Source organism: Triplophysa rosa, linkage group LG2, assembly GCF_024868665.1.
Source record: "Triplophysa rosa linkage group LG2, Trosa_1v2, whole genome shotgun sequence".
NCBI lineage: Eukaryota > Metazoa > Chordata > Actinopteri > Cypriniformes > Nemacheilidae > Triplophysa > Triplophysa rosa.
In genome coordinates, this window is record NC_079891.1 from 27610683 (window position 1) to 27629432 (window position 18750).

An 18750-nucleotide genomic window follows, 5' to 3' on the forward strand; every position below is an offset into this window, starting at 1 on the left:
CTGGCTAATTTGACTAATGAGAATAAGGGAACACAGGACCGCCCACATCAATCTATATTCAAGCCGTTAACTCATTAAAAAATGACTTTTAGTTGATAACGCACTCTGGCGGTTGGTTAATGCAAGTTTGTAGACAGTTTTTAGGAACTATTTTAGTTTTAAACTGCCTTTTTAATTGGTATGTATTCACATGTTTGGAATCTGGTCCCAGGTTGTTATTCCAGAACAACAACAGCCCATTCTGCATGGTTTGTTTTATGGGCAGAGTTGTAAGGCATAATCAAATAATCCTTTTTTTCCCATTTTTTTGCAGAACATAAATTACACAGTACTGAAACAAGTGATGAAAAGCTCTTTTAATTAATATTTATTCCATAAACATGATTACAAAACTCAGCAAGTTACCAATATTACATTTGTCACCATACAGGCTTGATCACAAATATTTCAACTTTTGTGACAGATACAACAAAAACAAAATACTAGAATAATTTACATGAAAATCTATAAAACAGCAATGAGATCACAAATTAGTGTCATTGTTCCACTGTCTGTTTTCATGTTTTTTTATCTTTAAATTAATATATATCTTTACTAGAGCACAACACTCTTACAACAAGATTGGTCCAATTACAAAAAAAAACTCAACAAAGAGTCACAGCTTGCTCTCCTTCTCTCTCCTTTACAATAGTTTGTCATGTATTTAATTTTTTTAGAATTTTTAAAAATTTTGGTTTTAAAACAAACAAACAAAAAACAAATGAGAGAGAGAAAGAAAAAGAAAGAAAACATCATGGCAATTAGCAACCGTTTCACTTGCTGAAAAGGGAAAGAACAGAAGCCACAGTAAGAACGACCTCACATCACTTTCTAAGAAAAATATACACTTAGAAAATATGTTACAAATTGGCACAATGAAAAATATACAGGTCATCATTTTTTCTTACATCAAGAGTCATTGAGAAGCCACCTGGTGAAGACTGACCAGGTAGTAGAAACAGTTTATTTTTTCCTTGATGATGAGAAAAAGGCAAAAGTAGTTACAAGTAATGTAGTGTCAAATAAACCATGACAACTTGACAATATAATACATTCATAATTAGGGCACAATTAAGTTTTTGATATGCCTGTTTTAATTTTACATGACGCACTTACAGGGGAATAACACTGTTTTAGAACTACCAACTTATGTCAGTTAGCTCTGCTTTCAAAATGTGAACAACAGCTCACTGCATGGACATCACAGATGTCCTTCAGGTTTCAATAGATAGTCCTTTTGTCAGGTTTAGCAACAGCAGTGCTGTGTAAACACAGTACAGCAAGGTGCAGCACTGAAAGCAGCTTGTATGGATAGATGGGCAGCTGTGGGAATGAGAGATGTGAATGCAGTTGGGTTCACTGAGCCAACAGACCTGAACCAACTGTGTTACATCTCCATTCGCTCAGCATGGAGGAAACAAATTATTTCTACAGGCTAACATTTGCTGGATTTTTCTTGATGAAGCTTTTTTGGCTAGGAAAACTCTAATTAGTTCCCCTTAAAATCAAGAGTTTTTTTTAGAGGAGCTCACGTCTGAATCACACCACCAGCTGTGGAGTGTCACCCATCATCTGCACCTGTTTTCCCCAACATTTTCATAGAAATGTTTTTACGGTAGGAAAAGCCAAATGAACTGACAGCAATGTGTAAGAGCATTTGCACAAAAACAGTGGAACAGTTCTTAAACTTTAAAGTGTTAAAGAACTCAGCATGAGCAAACGAAACCTTCCTGGCATAATCTCAAAAGAGAGGGACTCTGGGACTTGTAAAGTAAAGAAAAGATCCTGAAGTAATGAAGTAAACAGAACATGGGGTTGGCATCTTTCCCTCTTTTTTATACACAACAAATAACATTCCAACAGCAATAGAAAAACAATGGTTTTGAAATCAGGAGAGAAAAACAGAGTAAGAGAAAGTAATAATTTGGGGATCAGCATTCACAGCACATATTCATATCATGTTTTAAATGCATGCACACCACTAGCAACAAATTACAAAAAAAATAAGATTTGGTCCTGTTCGTAACTGGTTTTCATGGAGCAAACTTCAACAGAGCAGAACAACATAGGAGAGCTAAACTAGAAGTTTTGAGATGTAAACAAGTTAGAATGCATTATATATTGTGTAAGTAGGAATGATCTCTTTGTTACACCTACGGCAACTTTTACCAACCAGAAAAAAATTTGAATGAAAGGCTACCAATGTTTCCCGCTGCCATTATTTCAACCCCTGCCCCCAATTCTTGTCATGCATCTCTCTCACATCATGCCTCTAATTTTAAACTACTCAGGAGTGTAAAATACAGAAATTAAACCAACAACGTTTTTCTTTTGACTACTGAGATGACTCCTCACCGCTGGCTGTTTCTACAAATGTGATGCAACAGGAGTAAATCTCATATTGACAACCACCCCCCCATCCCAGGCACGCACACAGTCCCCGTCACTGCAACATTATAAAACAGCAAATATTTATGTAGATAAAAATGTCTGTACATGTAATTGTTCATAGTTTGGCACATTAATTTAAACATGTCTGATATAATCTTGTTTTGTAAATAGTGCATATGTTCGTGTACAACAGCATTTTGATACCGGCAGGAGGAGATTCACTGGAGCACAGATGAATGAACCCCACCTTTCACAACTTATAAACAAACAATGATAATGAATAAATCTCATTTGAGACTGATACGTTTCAGAACCTCCCGTCTTTTAGTACGTCAAAGCCCAAAGTTCTGAGAGTTTGGCACAGTAACAAGGGGAAAATCATTCTTATCACAAAATACTACACAAGACTTTTGACCCCTGAACAGAAGGCAACCATTTTCTGAGAGACATAGCAGACGCTGGGCTTGGTGCTGTGACACTGATTTAACACATAGAGTGTTATAGCTGCAACGGAAAACAAAAAGACAAAAAAATAGATATTTAGATAAACACCACACTAAAGAAGAATCCATAGACTCAAGGCATTTTGTCTTCTTGGAAAACAAAATTCAAACAAAAACTGAAAATTTGTCAGGTAAAAATGCAACAAAGCAGCAATGGTGAGTAGGGTGCAGCCATGACAGTGAGACTTCAATCAGTCTAGTAGGTAGTTTAGCAGGGCTGACATGCAGGATGTGCCTGCCTTCCACTGGGTCAGGCAAAGGATTGTGGGTAAAGTCTGTGCCATGCAGCTCTGAAATGTGGTAAAGATTTTAGGAGGAATTGGCAGGGAGCGAGGGAAGGGAAAGGAGAGAAGGGGCACATTGCAGAGAAAAAATATTACCTCCGTTTCTCTACCAAAGCGGTCAATGCTACTCCTTTTATGTCCCTTTTGCCTGCCAAGAGTTCCTCACGCGCAAACTTAGTGCTGCTTTTGTGGCGATACATTTTTTTGTGGGCTGGACGGTGTGGAAGTGGGAGGCAGTCCAATCCAAGGGGAGGAAAGAATCCTGGTGGCAGAAGTTTAGGCAGTGTTTTAGCACCACGACCACCCCCTTTCTTCCCTTTACCTCCCCCCGAGGCACCACCCCGCTTTTTAAGGTCAGCGGCACTACCAAGAATCTTCAGCGTCTGGCTCTGGAGGGCATGTTGACCTGGTGACAGGCAGGGCCCCCAAAGTGGTTCCACGGAGGCCCTCATGAAGCGCTGTACCTCAGCCATGCCAGAAACTATATTGGACAGGATGTTTGATGGTTCCTGAAATTCTCGTTGGTCATCATTTGACAGTCCCCCATTGTTAGGCCACTCCCCTTGAGCTCCAATCACTCCAAGTGATGGGGTGGGGGATGAGGCACCGCTCCCTGACCCTCTGCCATTTTTTGCTGCTTTTCCTTCCAGCAAGGCTTTTATCTTCCGCACAGACCGAGAGCCCTGGCGTGGGAGCTTTACTTTTTCTCCTTTGACTATTTTAGAAGTTTTGGTCTTTTTAGCGCCTTGTCCATTTTTCCCACCCTTTTTTGTCGAAACCTTGTGATCCCTAAGCCCCTCTTTTTCCTCCTCTGTGTTAAAAGAGTGTATCTGAAGGAGGTGCGTGTTTCCTCCTCCATCTTGATCAAGCTGCGGGACAACTCCGCAACTCCACTGTACATTTGTTTCTCCCGGCTCTGAGAACTCTCCAACTTTTCCACAATTCCCCAGAAGCTGTGGTGAAGAGTTGGGTGTGTCTGGTGGGGACATCTCAGATAGTGACGAATGACGGAATTTGTCAGGAGTAAAGTTGGAGATATCCAGGAGGTCGGTGGACTCTCGAAGTGGAGCAACCTCCTCAAGACTTTGCTGCAGGACAAGTCGGGGGCTGCAGTGTGGTAGAAATCCATTGTTTATCTCACCAATCTCCTCCTCTCTTTCTCCTTCTCTCAGACTGAGTGAGCTATAATTGCTAGAGGTGGCTGAAAGTGACCCTAAGGAGTTAAAGCTTACTAGTCGTCCCACACCACTGTCAGTTCGAGACACCGCTGGACTCATCCCATAATCAGCATCAGGTTGGGACTCCTCATATGGCGTCATTTGTCTGCACCCTGATAGAGACACTTGACCATACCCTGCCACAGGTGTGCCATCTCCTGCTAACACAGGTAACAGTGTGGGAAAGCCTGATGGCATCACGGGAGACTGTGTTGGGATGTCAGGGGAGAAGGGCAGCTGTTCAGCAGACGGCTGGGATGGCCATGAAATGGCTTGGTTTGGTTCAGTAAGGTTGGGCTCAGCATACTGAGTGTGGTGTGGCCCATGCACAGGTGGAGGAGAGTGGGGTAGCTCGGATTCAGAGGGGGGAGATAGGACACAGGTCTGAATGGTCTGCACTGTGGCATTCTGCAGCCCTGAATGGAAATATGTAATGTTACCATTGTTTGATGACTCAGAAGCTTCCAGAAGTGTCTGTAGGTATCCTCCTGGGAATAGGTCTGCATTTCCAGCAGTCCCTGGAGCAGTTGGAGTCAAAGTGCATTTTTCAGGATCACTACTGGAGGTGTCATTTGAAACAACATTACCTTCCAAAGAGTCATTTAGGTTTTCTGGTAAACATGTGGTGCACTGCTCAATCTCCGAGCCTTCAGGGACTTCCTGTGTTTCAGCCTCTTTTTTCAACCTAAGCCTTGCTTCACTTTTGAATTTTTTAATCTTCCCTGTTTTACCTGCCTTCCGTCTTTCCTCCCTCTCCTGCGTTCTGCTTTTAGCCCTGGCAGTGTATTTAATGGAGGTAATGTCCTCTTTTGGTTCCTCTGTGCTTTTCAATGATTCAGTCCCCCCGGTCTGATTGTTGGTGGAGACGACTATAGTTTGGCATGGGAGGGAATTCTCTACTGCATGGATCTGCTGGATTCGAAGTCTGGCCATCCTGTGCTTTCGTTTGGGCATAGCGCTTGGTCTCTTACAGCCATTGAGACGTTTGTTTCTTTCTGTAGCTGTCAATCTATTCCGTTCCTCTTGTTCCTTCTCTCTTTTCTGCCAGTAGGCTTTTAATGGTGCAAGTCTCTCATAGTGCAGAAGGGCATTTGGGCTCAGACAGACCGCAGCAGGTGATGGGTCAACTCGTCCCAGCCTCACTCTCATGTGCCTCTGGCCTTTAAAACGGTTGATGATGATGTATTTTATGATGACAGGGGGCTCCCTCCGATTAGACCGTCGTTTCTTCTTTGGACACCAGTCATCATCACGCTCTTTCTTGAGCCCTGTAGGCTGTTTGTCACGTTTCTCTGCATTCCTCTCACTTTCTATTGAGTCTACGTCATACAGGTAATCTTCCCGGTAGGCCACCTTCCTCTTAGCCCGGAGGCGGTAGCTTAGTTGGCTGGATGAGCTCGAGTTTTCTCTGGACAGGCGGCCATGGCGAAGTGAGAGTCCGTGGTCGGGGGAGCCCGTGCAGGAGCTGTCATCACTAAATTCACCAGAATCTTCTGGCGAGTTACTGAGATCAAAAAGAAAGTTACTGTCTGGGCTAATGTTGGGGGTCACATGATCATCAGTTTTAATCTCAGTTGATTGGTCTAGTTTCTCTTTTGGCTCCTTTCTACTGCAAGGTAAGCTGGGAAAGAAGCCTAGCTGAGATTCATCCTGCAGGGCAGACTCACTCCTTTCCTCCACTCCATCCTGATAGGACTCATAGCGTATCTTGAGTGAGCAGACGTCAGCACTGAGTGCTGTCTCCTCCTCCTGAAACATGTAATTCTCCACATCTTCCTCACAGAACAGATTGACTGCAAGTTCGCTGCGGGAGCATAAGTCCAACAGCTCCATACGGCTCTCACTGATGAGAGTCTCTAAACAGCTCCAGTCCTGTGATTCCTCTCCAAGACCTTCATATATGCTCCTGGATGCAGGGTCCTCATCCGATTCACTCTCCTGCGTCGACCTCCCCTCCTCAGCCCCATCACTGGTTCCAGATGGATGGGCGGGGCCACTGAGTAGCTGGTCAGACAGAACCTGGTCACCATAGCGACCTGTGCTGGGGGTGGGGCCAAGGCATTGCAAGTTAATACTAGAAAAGTTGAGCACGGACTCACAGGATTCCGGTTCAGATGGGTTTTTGGGGATCAGACAGCTAAGGCAGTCCCCACCCCTGGAGTCCATGTTAGAGAGAGATGACCTTTCACAGATCTGCGGCACAGACCAGGGTGTCACAGGTTTGGAACAGGGCACAGAAGAGAGAGATGAGAGGGAGGATAGAGAAGAGAATGAAGAGAGAGAGGACAAAGAGGTGGTGTTGGAGACAGACCCATCATGTAAGTCAGCTGGGCTAAGAGGCCCTTCAGTTGTCTGACTCTGGGCGCAGAGGGGGGGAAGGGACAGCACAGCAGGCTCAATGTCATCACAGCGCCTCAGATCATGTGACACATCTGCCAACGGGTCATGTGGTTCTACAGGATAAAAAAGAAAGAATAAAATCTCAAAGGTTTAAAAGTTTTCTTTAACAAAAATTGGTAAGAATATGTACATTACCAGTCAAAAGAAACTCAGAAAATAATTTTACATAAACATTGAATAACATTAAAACATGACCTGCATAAATCAAATCTGTATTTAATGTTTACGTTTTGACTATAAAGTGCATAGAACTCTTTACCATTTTCATTAGTATCTCCTGGGCAGGGGCTGTGATCTGCCCCTGAGAATCGGGACTCTGGTATAACATCCATCAATCTCAACTGAATCTCTTTCTCAATAACATAATTACCACTGACCAGCCTGTAGAAACACACACAGTAAGAGATTAGAGCCAAGTATGTTGTCCTTAAATTCAGCCAACAGTGAATTATGAAAACTTAGAATGTACTTGGAATCCAGATTTGACAGATAAACCGTTAAACCATTGGTCTTTTTTAAAGTTTTAAATGCTTTTTTAAACGTCAGAAGATGGCCCTAAAAGGCTAAAGAATGGATTATTGATGTTTTGGATACCTTTGGATGAAATATTCATTTTTCCTTTGCAATCAAATCAATGCACTTTTTACAGATATTTTGTAACTGTAACTTCTTTCTTTCTTTCCCATTGTGGGTCCCTCTTTCACTTTCTCTCTTCAATATTACAATGAGTTGTATTGTTTTACATCATTCTGTCCTCTGATCGCCCTTCAGTGAAGTGCAACTCTTGAGAATGTGAAAGAAATGAAAGAGCTCTATAACGGCAGAGAATGAGAAAAGAAAGAGTGCTCCCTCTCTCTCGGCCCCCAGGCACTGTGTGTGTCAGAATAGTCTGCCACATAAGTAAACGTAAAAATACATGCAGCCTTCTAGTAAAATAAATAAATAAATATGATGCCATTGCAAATGCTACAGGGGGAATGCTGATCTCTACCACACAGTTTGAGGTGTTCCCACAGGGCACATTTACATAGGAATGCAGAACTGACCTAATGAAGATCTATGAATTACAGAGGAGCAATGAAAGTGTTGAGTGGGCATTCTGCTTCAATGCCCAGGGCCCGGTTCTACAAACATAACTAACTCATAATAGGAACACAATTTTCATAGCAAAACTACATTGCTGAACATGCATTTTTTCCCAAAGAAAGAATGATTTTTGCTGTAATTGAGTTGACTAAACCTGTAAATCTGTTTAATGATCAGTTTATGGCATGCTTATTTCTGTAAGCCGTTTCTATTTTAATATTTTATATAAATGGGGATTATGACACAGTGCAAGAAAATATTGCTTGCAGAAATATAACAGAATAAGAAAAGGATTTCCATAATTTCATATTACAATATTGACACAAACGTACACCTCCCTATATAATCACAACTTTCCACAGCATTTACTACTGCCCTTCTCATAAATTGATTTTTTTCAAAATTGAGTTTTTTACATCATCTTATTCTGCGACAACTTACTTATATTAAATGATGTTTGTTTCTTTACATTGTGTAATGTGTACATTTAGGGACTTTTCATCTACAAAGTGAACTGGAATGCAAAAACTTTGAAGATTGTGATCTCAAACCTGCTCAGAGTGCAGACAGAACTGTACAATTCAAAGGTGACGAATGATCAAGAACTTGTTCGTTTCTGGTATCCAAAACACCACACGATAAACTTCATGGCAGATCCCAGAACAGCTTGGCTGAGCTCATTCTGAACGTTAAGGCAGTTTGCAGACAGAGAGATGGAGAACAGGGCAGTGGCACTGTCTGCAAACTGCTTTTATTAAAAATGAAATTAATATTTATTCAGCTTCAACATCCACCCAGGAGACAGACAATGGAATTACAGGAGAGAGAGACTGAGTGTGAGAGAGAGAAAGAGAGACTGAATCCATGTTGGTGTGTTTGTTTGATCTTTTCAGAGATCAATAAATCTGCTGCAATCTGTCCCCAGTCAATCTGTGAAACAAGCAACCAAAATACCATTCCCCTATCTATGGTCATCCATTTACTCATTTTAAGGAAGACTGCCGTGCCTACTGAATATGCAACTCACAGTAAAATGTTTTTATACTCTCTGCAACTCTTCTGTGAGAAAAAAACAGACATAAACTGACTGATTGATTATTTAATTGATGCCTTGTGTTATTGATTTTGGTGACTGGACACATTCATGAGGGAACTTTAGCTCTGTTGCTATTCTGATAGAGCCCTACGTGTGCTGTGTAGCTTGACAGCATCAAGGAAGCTTCCATACCATGTTTCCAGGACAGGTATCCGGTGACCGACACATCTTCATACTCTAAACATCATAATATCAAACTGTAGGCTATCTCTAAACTGGACCGTCCCAGTCAGCGCCTGAAATTCAAGCACGCTTTCAACATTTCGGATAACAAGAGAGAATTTACATTATTCAGAGAGACGTAACAGGTTTGAGTCCACCCTTAATTATTAAAGGCCTGGTGCGCTATGATATGCTCTCTTCTCTTCTGCATCTCCCACCGCCAAATGCCGCATCGGTCGAAGGCGCCGAGTCGTGCGCATAGACCAGAAGCGAAGAGCGGCGAAAATGATCGCGCGTAAAACGGTCCATAAAGAATATACCAACATGAGCGTTTGTGTTATTTTATGTGAGAATGAGTGCGTATGTATTCGCGGCCTTGGCTTGGGGGATGGTCTGTGCGAGAGAGAAAGAGAGTGTTTGTCAGTGTGGTGTGCGGTTTGCCTCACGTATTCGTCATGAGAACCAATGCTTTCTGTCCCCTCAAACGATGTTCCGCTACTCATAGCTTTCGCAGGACACTAAGCCTTTCCTCCTTTACTGTCCATTCTACCTCACTCACACCTGTGCAATATGGATGCATCATGACAGCTGACACTTGCTCCTCCATGTCTCCCCCATTGCAGCGTTTGACGCGCGTCACACTGGCCCACTCACCGCATCACGCACACAAACACGCACAGCCCACATACTCACCTCCCGTTACACGAGGGCCGCTCGTCCCGCCCGCTCTTAAGACTCCGTTTGACCGTCAAGCGTGTGGAATGTTGTCATATGTTTTTTTGCTCCCTTCAATGAAGTGGTCTCACCATGTTTCCGCTCTCTCGCGAGCCCGGACTGCCTTCCTGTAGCAGCAGGTGGACGCGCCTCTCGCGCCTCAGAGCTCCTACCACTCCATTTTATTCCCTCGCGCTCCAGGGTTTCCAGGAAACAAACAAAGGTCTGCTGCAGCCCCTGTTCCGCGCCGCATGCTCACGTCCTCCCGCTCCTCAGCATTAGTACGGTCTCGCCTCCGTTAACGTCGCTTTTGTTTTTGCCTTACGTGCGTGTGTGAGAGAGACGGGGGTGTGTGTGCGGGTGTATGTGTTTTTCCCTGCTGTACCCCGGCCCTGACAACGACGGCGCGCTCGTGCGCTGCTGCTCCCCCTCTTTCGAGACCTGCCATAAAGAGCGCGCCCCCATATTTCGCACGGCGGCGCGCTGAGTAGTCGGGAGCGCGCGTCACTGCTGAACAGGTGCATAGGCACGCGCATGCGCACTAAGATTTTAAAGGTTTTGAGCGTTGACTGCAGATTATTTCTCATAGATAAACAGCTATTACAAAAGCAGGTGTCTCAAGTGAATAAATAATAACTAGTAAGTATAACTGATGGTAAAGCTGAAAGAAATCATTCCTGTAAATTGGATAGAACTGATGGAACAAAAAGAGAAGTTTTAGAAAGCCTACTTTATGCTTAATCCTCCATGCAGCGATGCGGCCATTAAAGTAGTCTCTTTTGCCCTCTGCTTTAAAATGTTCATTTTCAAAATTCCGTCTAAAACAGTAATATTTCTACATCCCTGACGAGAGCTGGATGAAGACATGTCAATAACTTGATACAATGTTCTTCAAAAAACTTGTATTAAAAAGATCATATTCATCATAATTTTCGTAGTAAACTTTATTGATTAAAATACGATTTGAATGGTAAGTTAATTATTTCACATGTTTATATAATTTAGTTTATACAGCATTACAATATTACGTTAAACACGCACACAAAAAAAACATAACTCATGTTATGTTTACATGAATTGTATAAAAAATAATTTAGAGTTTTGTAGGTGCATAAAGAAACATATTCGACGTTGTAACCATTGCTAAATAGAAACATTTGCAGCCCCCCTGGCTGTCACTTGAATCAGGCCCGCAGTGTCCCGTGCTTTAGGGCAGTGACATTTTGATTGACATAATTTCTATCCAACCATGAAACCAGGGGATGTGACGCAAGTTTGTTGTTTCCAGAGTGTGCGTGGATGCCTAGTTCACACATGGCGAGGTAGTCACACTGGGAAATTGCTTGTGAACCAGTTGGTTTCGTGTACTGATTTCTTTGTTTTGTGGTGTTATTCATATGGAAACATATCTTATCGAGAAGATGCCGTGCCATAACCAGCAGTTAAACAACGCAGAGAGCCCCGAGCACGCCGCGAAGCACGTCCGCTTTGCCCGCAGCAGTAGCGCTGCCGATTCCTGTCAGGATGACATAGAGCCGTGTCAAAACCAAACCCTGAGCGACATCCACCGACAGATAGGACCTCAGTTGAAACTCTTGCCATTAAATGACCAAATACGAGAGCTTCAGACTATCATTAGGGACAAGTGAGTGTCTATTCAGCGTTTAAACCCGACCAGAATTGTCTCTGTACAGGCCACATGTGACATATGTACTGTACAGACATAACACTGCGCGTGTACGGAATCAACAATGTAACGTAGATCAATATGATCAGTGTCTTGCCGGACTGTTATGTAAAACGGATAAATTCTGACTTTACACTTTCTCTTTTCTGTTTCTCCCAGAACTACCAGTAGAGGTGATTTTGTGTTTTGTGCAGATAGATTGGTAAGAATATGCGCAAATAGTGCCGGTGTTCTGCAGAACACCGGCATGACTGTCGTCTTTGTGTTTAAAAGTGTGTTTAAAAGTGTTAGACATACAGAGAGTAACAGTAAAATCGCTTGCTCGAGGTACCTTACAAAGCACGTCATCTATGCACGTCTTTTTGCAATAAACACAGTGTGAATTCCTTGTTACATTGTGGCGGGATAAGCTTGGTTAATTGGCTATGATGTTTGACTGTAACATGTTATTGAATAATAAACTATGAATTATGTGTAGCTAAAAGTAGGGCTGTCATGTCTGGTTTGCTGTGTTGCTGAATATGTTTGTTTTACTCTCAGATAAGGTTGGTGGTAGAGGAAGGTCTAAATCAACTTCCATACAGTGAATGCACCGTAACCACGCCAACAGGTGAGCCTGTTACTATAGTGATTTATTTCCAAGCTCACTGCTTCTAGCATATATATTGTTATAACACAGGAGCAATGTTTTGTATAATTTTTTGACACTTATATGCAGGACACAAATATGACGGTGTGAAGTTTGAAAAGGGAAACTGTGGGGTTAGCATCATGAGGAGCGGTAGGTCTTTCTGTCACACAGGCATGCCCCATTTAATGTGTGTGCACCATGTACATCAAGTTGTAAACGTGTATTGTGTGTGCAGGTGAGGCCATGGAGCAGGGCCTGAGGGACTGCTGCAGATCCATCCGTATTGGCAAGATTCTGATCCAGAGCGATGAGGAGACGCAAAAGGCCAAAGTTTACTATGCAAAATTCCCTCCCGACATCAGCCGAAGGAAAGTTCTGCTTATGTACCCCATCCTCAGTGAGTAGAACTCTATACCCAGGTGAAATTCCATGTGAGGTGTCATTAGAGAAAACATTTCATTGTCCGTGTTCAGGTACAGGAAACACTGTCATAGAAGCCATACGAGTACTGAATGAACATGGCCTGCAAGCCAAACACATCATACTACTAAGTCTCTTCTCCACTCCACATGGTAAGACACAGCTATTCCCCTTTTGAATATGTCTTTAATCTTCTATGGTCAAGTTGCCATCCTAATGACTGTTTGTATGCAGGTGCCCAGTCCATTATTCAGGAATTTCCTGACATCACTATACTGACAACTGAGGTTCATGTCGTTGCGCCGACACACTTCGGCCAGAGGTATTTTGGCACAGACTGACTTAACCAGTTACACTTTTTTTTTTACTTCAGCTGACACCTTTACTTGACTTCAGCTGAAGCTGCTTGTGTGTGTTTATTATTGTTTCTGTAAAGCCTGACCAGCCCATGGAGAGTGTTTGTGCGTGTGATTGGTTCATCGGGGCTGGTCTCTGTATTTTTATTGGTTTTATTGTGCATCCATGTAAAATGTCAAATCATTAGTTCACATGCTTACCTATGACACTACCAGGAAAAACAAACTGTGTTCTAGACTGTTCCTGAACATTCTACAATGATGCAAACAAGAAAATAAAAATATTTTGTATTAAACAACGTCTGTTTATTTTCTTATACAAAACATCTGTACAAAGCTGATGCTCTTATCGAGTGTGTTATGTAAACCAAAAAATTCACTTCCACAACAAAATAACAACTAAGCTTTTCAGCACAAAAGAATAATTTTTAAAACATTATCACCCAGAAGAAGAGACACCCGGTAAAGCTCTCTCACACCTTGATCAGTAAAAGAGGTTTCTGAGACCTGATCTCTCTCACAGGAAGTGTTCCAGGTGAAAACTGAGCATGCAGGCAGTTGTTCACCCTCACGCTTGTCTCCCTTAGGGCTGCCTGCTGTTCCTGAAAGCTTAACCTGTGATTGAGATTTCTGTAGCATCCCAGAGACTTCTGGTGGCAATGTCACATTTTCTCAACCTAGAAATCCAACAAATAAATGCCTGTCAGTGGGTATCTAATTACTCTCATTTTCAAGGACAATTCCATAGCGGCGGTGTTAAAGCACTTCTTGTACCTTATTCCATTACTGCTAGTCATCTGCTGCTATGGTAACCGAGACACCCTCAGGTGAGACTGAAGTTGGAACAGAACACAGACAAATGACTCAAATCAGAATGTGATATTAGGTTGTACAGTCCTGGCTTTGCCTTTAGGAGGCAGTGTAAACCTACAATACAAATCTCTTTATCCAAAAACTACAAAATTAAAAAAAAAATACATGGTCAATTTTTTTTAAGTTTCTAAAATAAGAGGTATTTTTAATACTCTGGTCTCATGTGCTAAGTGTGTTTTCGCAGCAGGGAAATGTAAGAGCATGTGTGTTCGTAATCCTACTCTTTGCGAAAGCACACTTAAGTTAATGACAAAAGCAGCAAGGAGATCACCTTCAGAGACAGCGTGAGAACTGAGATAAATTCATTCTCCTCCTAAATAAAAGATTTACCCAACCACCCTGCACTGACACATAGAGAATTCTCTTCAGACCCGGCTCTGATTGATAAACCAATACACAAAACTGGGTGTTGATTGATTTCAGCAAATATAATATTTCTTACCCATGACTTTCATATCACAATGCCCATTCATCGCTGAAGCATTGTTAGATGACATCTGCCATTTCAAGGGGAATGAATGTCCATCCCCTTCACTGTAATGGAGAAATGGGAGAATAAATGATGATTGTGTTAAGTTACAACAAATCAAAAAATTATTATGCCTGGACAATTTTGAAAATGTATTCTGAATTTTTTACACGCAGCCATAAATCACTCAAGACTGTGGAGTTATTTTACCAAACTGATCTCACAGGAACTATTTTTACAATATTGATTGTGTATTTGTTAAAAAACAAAAGTGTATAATCAAATACACTAATTACTAACATATTTAGATTTATTACCACTAATGATAATATTATTATTATAAATAATAGTTTTTATCCAAGTGTACGCTGTTTATGGTTTCCAAAAACAGAAACCTGGTAATGAAATAAAATAATCACAGCCCAGGTTACATTACGTTATTATATCATATTGTCGCTGTCTTTCCAAAACCTCAAGATGCCCAAATTTGCTGTTTTTCAGGAAATAGAAAAAACACTGTACTTTTTAAATGATTGCTGTGTTTTCCAAGTTGGCAAGCACTTTTTATACTTTTTGTTGGTTAGATATTTGCAAAACCCAGTGACAAACATTAAAGGTGACAAAAAAAATCACACAGTATGTAGATGCAAGGTTTCAAAAGGACAGCAGCGACATGCAAAATGTCAGGAAAATGGAAGTGACCTGCTAAATACTGGAAATGGCCAAAGTGTCTTTTTCTTTCCAAACACCTGTATGAAATTTGCTCGGGCACCCACATCGAACGCCTCACTGCTTGGTCCATCTGCAAAAAAAGGGACTAACAACCACTCTGAAAGAGAGAGAGACAGACAAACGTTGTTCATCTCTCTACAAATAATGTATGTATATGCTTGTATGATATGAAGGTTTCACCAAGTGTAGTTTTGTTGCGAGTAAGCAGCCAGATGTGGAAGATAAGCAGAAAACAAAGGGTGACTGCAAACATGGCGGACACCAACATCAGGAACAAAACATGCAGTTTAACGCAACTATCAAACAGCTGGCCCTGAAAGAGAAAAATCAGGTTTAAAATCTAATTTAGGTTAGAATTAGAACATTCTACAATACGGTAGTATAATTCATTAGTTAAAGCAATGAAATGGCAAGAAATAGTAAAGAACAATACTTTAATAGCACTTTTATTACTCGTGGTCAATGTTAATTTTAACATCTACATTTTTCAATTTCCAGTCCTTCCAGTCTAGTTAGCAGACGTTTTTGAATTAGTTCAATAAGTTCACATCAACATAATTTCATTTTAATACCAAGGACAAAGCTTCGCATATCACATTTTGTTTATGCATTGGACAGAAGCCTTTTTTATTCTCTAGAAATCTAAGCCATGACCCTTGATGTTGTTGTCTAGAAAACTGAATACACAGTTCTGCTCATGAATATTTTTGTCAAATTAATAGGGCCTCAATTTAAATCAATGCTTGGCAGAGAGCCCCACGGCTCAAGGTCAACATCAGTCCTCTTTAAAATATGCATTGCAAAAAGCACAAAGATCACCCACCAGCCACAATCTGATGAAGGTCGGGGTAACGGTGGTGACAATGAGAAGGCAGTACAGCAGTGAGTAGAGGAGAAACAGCATGAAGAACTTATAGTTGGAGAATCCAATACAGTTATTTAACCTGGACGTGCTCACACAACACGCACAGAACAAGAGAACAGGTGTCACTTTTTAAAAATTTAATAACACACAGTTAAACAACAGGCAACGGGTTGTAATGCAGTCCGTTTACAAACCAGGGGCAATGATGGTCCATCTTTAGTACACACCTACAAGGAGAGAGAGAGAGGACACAGACCGCAGGAGTGAAGCAGTGTGATACACAGGCCACAGTAACTATTCTCATTAAATAATAATAAAAACTCCAGTGTAATCAGACACGCACTCAAAATCTCCAAAAAATACAGTCATTCTCACTCTCTCTCTCCCCCACACACACTTTGACTATAATCAAATGCCGGGAATGTGATATTGACAGAGACCGCAACTCATTTGAGAAGATTCACTCTGTCCACTCAAGTAAATGTCACCAAGTACTTCAATGACATCCTGTAATTATCACACACACACAGATCGAATTTCTGCATCTCCCTTTCATTAAGGAAAGAGTGAGTAGATGGGTGGGAGATGCACTGATACACACACACAGAGAAATAAAGAGAGAGAGAGAGAAACAAGATGATTCTTACATTTGGCAGACTGAACAGTGATGGCAGCGATCTGGTTTTATCAATTGGCAGTCATGACAGAACCTGATAGCTGAGATGAACACACAAGCAACCAAATAAATAACAAATGCGCTATGACATTGAGGCGAATGTAATTCCTCTTTGAAAAACTGTTATGTTACATTTGGTTTTCACTTGTCTGGTTCGATGTAGAATATCTTACAATTTATAACCAAAAGCATTTACTGTATGTTGGCCATTCACCCTAAAAAAGATCTGTTCTAACACAAAGTTACCATATAAAATTGACATTCTGTGTCATTTATACTTGCTAAATTATAGTCACAGCATCTGGATTCCTGACCTCCAGTTGCTGTACGGGTGTGAATAGGAAGCTTCTGGGTGATTTCCAGAAGAATGTGACTCTTTTTCAAATGTCCATGTTCCTGCTCATAAAGTGGCGAGTCTGAAGAAATGAGCTGAAACTGAGCACAGACACACGCACGCACGCATACAATTAGTAAATGAGATGTCTGTGCTGTGAGAAGGACAGGGGCTTCCTTTACGCTCAAGTGTCACGTATGACATGCCTGATTTGAATAACTTGCAGGACAGGTGGACAGGTGAACTTTCAATGGAGCACAAGTTCATTTCAAGTTCTCTTTATTTCTTTCAAACAGTGGGGTTGAAGGCCAGTACAAAGCAGGAATGATCTCTGATAAACTTAATCATGAAATTTAAATGGTACATTAAAGAATGGCATGACAAAATACCCAATCGTCCAGAATAACAAAATGCAGGCAATACCAAAGTACCTGTAAAAACACTGCATTACATTTGTATTTTTATACCCCCCCCCAAATGTAAACATTTTGGTAAATATTTGATAGTTGTGGACAACCCTTCTTGTGAGGCTTAAAGCCAAAAAAGAAAAACTGAAGATGACAAAGCTTACCTAAAAATGCATACATATAAGTTTAACTAAAGATATTGTCCCCCCAAATAATATGACTAAATATAGGCTACTCAATTATAATTAATTCATCCTCTATGCTGCACATATTGGAGCAGCAATAATTCAAGATTTTCATCTGCTAGACTTTCAGTCATTTTCAATCACATTCAACTTTCAGAATAGCTACAAAAGTAGGTTTTTAGCATTTAAGTTTCTGGTTCTCCTCAGTAAAAAATATCTCACAAAGCAAAAGCGGTCTGACTTCTGACAGAAGAATGAAATGACATACAAACACAATTAACGTTATGATGCTACGGTACCTCCGCTGAGGGAAAGGATGGTGGAGTCGAAACGGCTTTCCAAAAAGACCACGAGAGCATCCCAAAACAAACGTGGAACAGGCACAAAAAAGCCACTGAGAATGCACGAGAAAAAATATATATTTATCTATACACTAACCAAATATGTTAAGGTCAAATAAATATAAAGAACACAAACTGTTGTCAAATGTTTAAGATTTGCCGTACCTCTCTGCGTCGAACAGGTGAGCAAAACTGCACATAAATATAAACAAAAGTCACCACTGTGTATGTACAGTATCTCCTGATTCATTCTGTGTAGTATATTATGGTAATTACAACACTACCGTAATCAGTTATGCATTAGAATAAATGTATAAACTTATTATGGATATTTACCATTTTAAAGTGACAACAGTGTATTAAATACTGAAGTTTTCTACAGTAATTCTTTCATGTGGTTTTTATAGTGGACACAATCATGGTATTTAAGTCACTCTAACATACAAAAGTCCTAATACAACAGTAAAAAAAATTCAAATTTGTTATAAATCGTATAGATATGATATATAGATTATATGAATAACATAGTACCGATTTTTTAAACTTACGTTCGACGACTTTTACAAAATCGTGTATTGAAATACCTCAGTTAACGTTAAATACAATATAAAAGCACGAGCAGTAATACAACTTCTCTACAAAGAATTAATATTAGTTTTAATGTCAAAGATTTTTCAAAAATATTACTTACACCAACAGAAGTGCACAACATAGGCGTAATATGACCACATCACGACAATAATAACGATCGTAAGCGGGATCCAGCAGAGAAACCGCGCACAGCGCCGGAGACACGCCGACCGCAGCATCACGACGCGACCGCCAATCAAACTGTGCACTTGGGCATTTGTGACTGGACCAGTGAACCCAAACCATTAAACC

General features: G+C 41.0%; 3 protein-coding genes across 3 annotated transcripts; 1 reads left to right on the forward strand and 2 right to left on the reverse strand.

Moving 5' to 3' along the window:
- Positions 1–347: 347 nt before the first annotated feature.
- Positions 348–10391, reverse strand: nexmifa (neurite extension and migration factor a). The gene is given in 5 exon segments (XM_057322133.1): positions 348–2885; positions 2888–2934; positions 3314–6887; positions 7094–7215; positions 9872–10391. Coding segments are annotated over 4 exon segments (3762 nt in total). The 5' UTR covers positions 7167–7215; positions 9872–10391; the 3' UTR covers positions 348–2817.
- A 760-nt stretch (positions 10392–11151) lies between these two features.
- On the forward strand, positions 11152–13256 carry uprt (uracil phosphoribosyltransferase (FUR1) homolog (S. cerevisiae)). Its single transcript, XM_057325646.1, has 7 exons — positions 11152–11537; positions 11739–11781; positions 12120–12189; positions 12298–12360; positions 12446–12607; positions 12684–12782; positions 12865–13256. The coding sequence occupies exons 1-7, from the start codon at positions 11290–11292 to the stop codon at positions 12969–12971; spliced, it is 792 nt and encodes a 263-aa protein (XP_057181629.1). The 5' UTR covers positions 11152–11289; the 3' UTR covers positions 12972–13256.
- A 109-nt stretch (positions 13257–13365) lies between these two features.
- Positions 13366–18682, reverse strand: zdhhc15a (zinc finger DHHC-type palmitoyltransferase 15a). The gene is made up of 12 exons (XM_057325633.1): positions 18560–18682; positions 18034–18060; positions 17827–17921; positions 16916–17036; positions 16573–16642; positions 16120–16152; positions 15884–16004; positions 15241–15373; positions 15031–15157; positions 14302–14393; positions 13761–13819; positions 13366–13663 (listed from the first exon to the last, which is right to left on the reverse strand). The coding sequence occupies exons 1-11, from the start codon at positions 18675–18677 to the stop codon at positions 13776–13778; spliced, it is 981 nt and encodes a 326-aa protein (XP_057181616.1). The 5' UTR covers positions 18678–18682; the 3' UTR covers positions 13366–13663; positions 13761–13775.
- Positions 18683–18750: the final 68 nt, after the last annotated feature.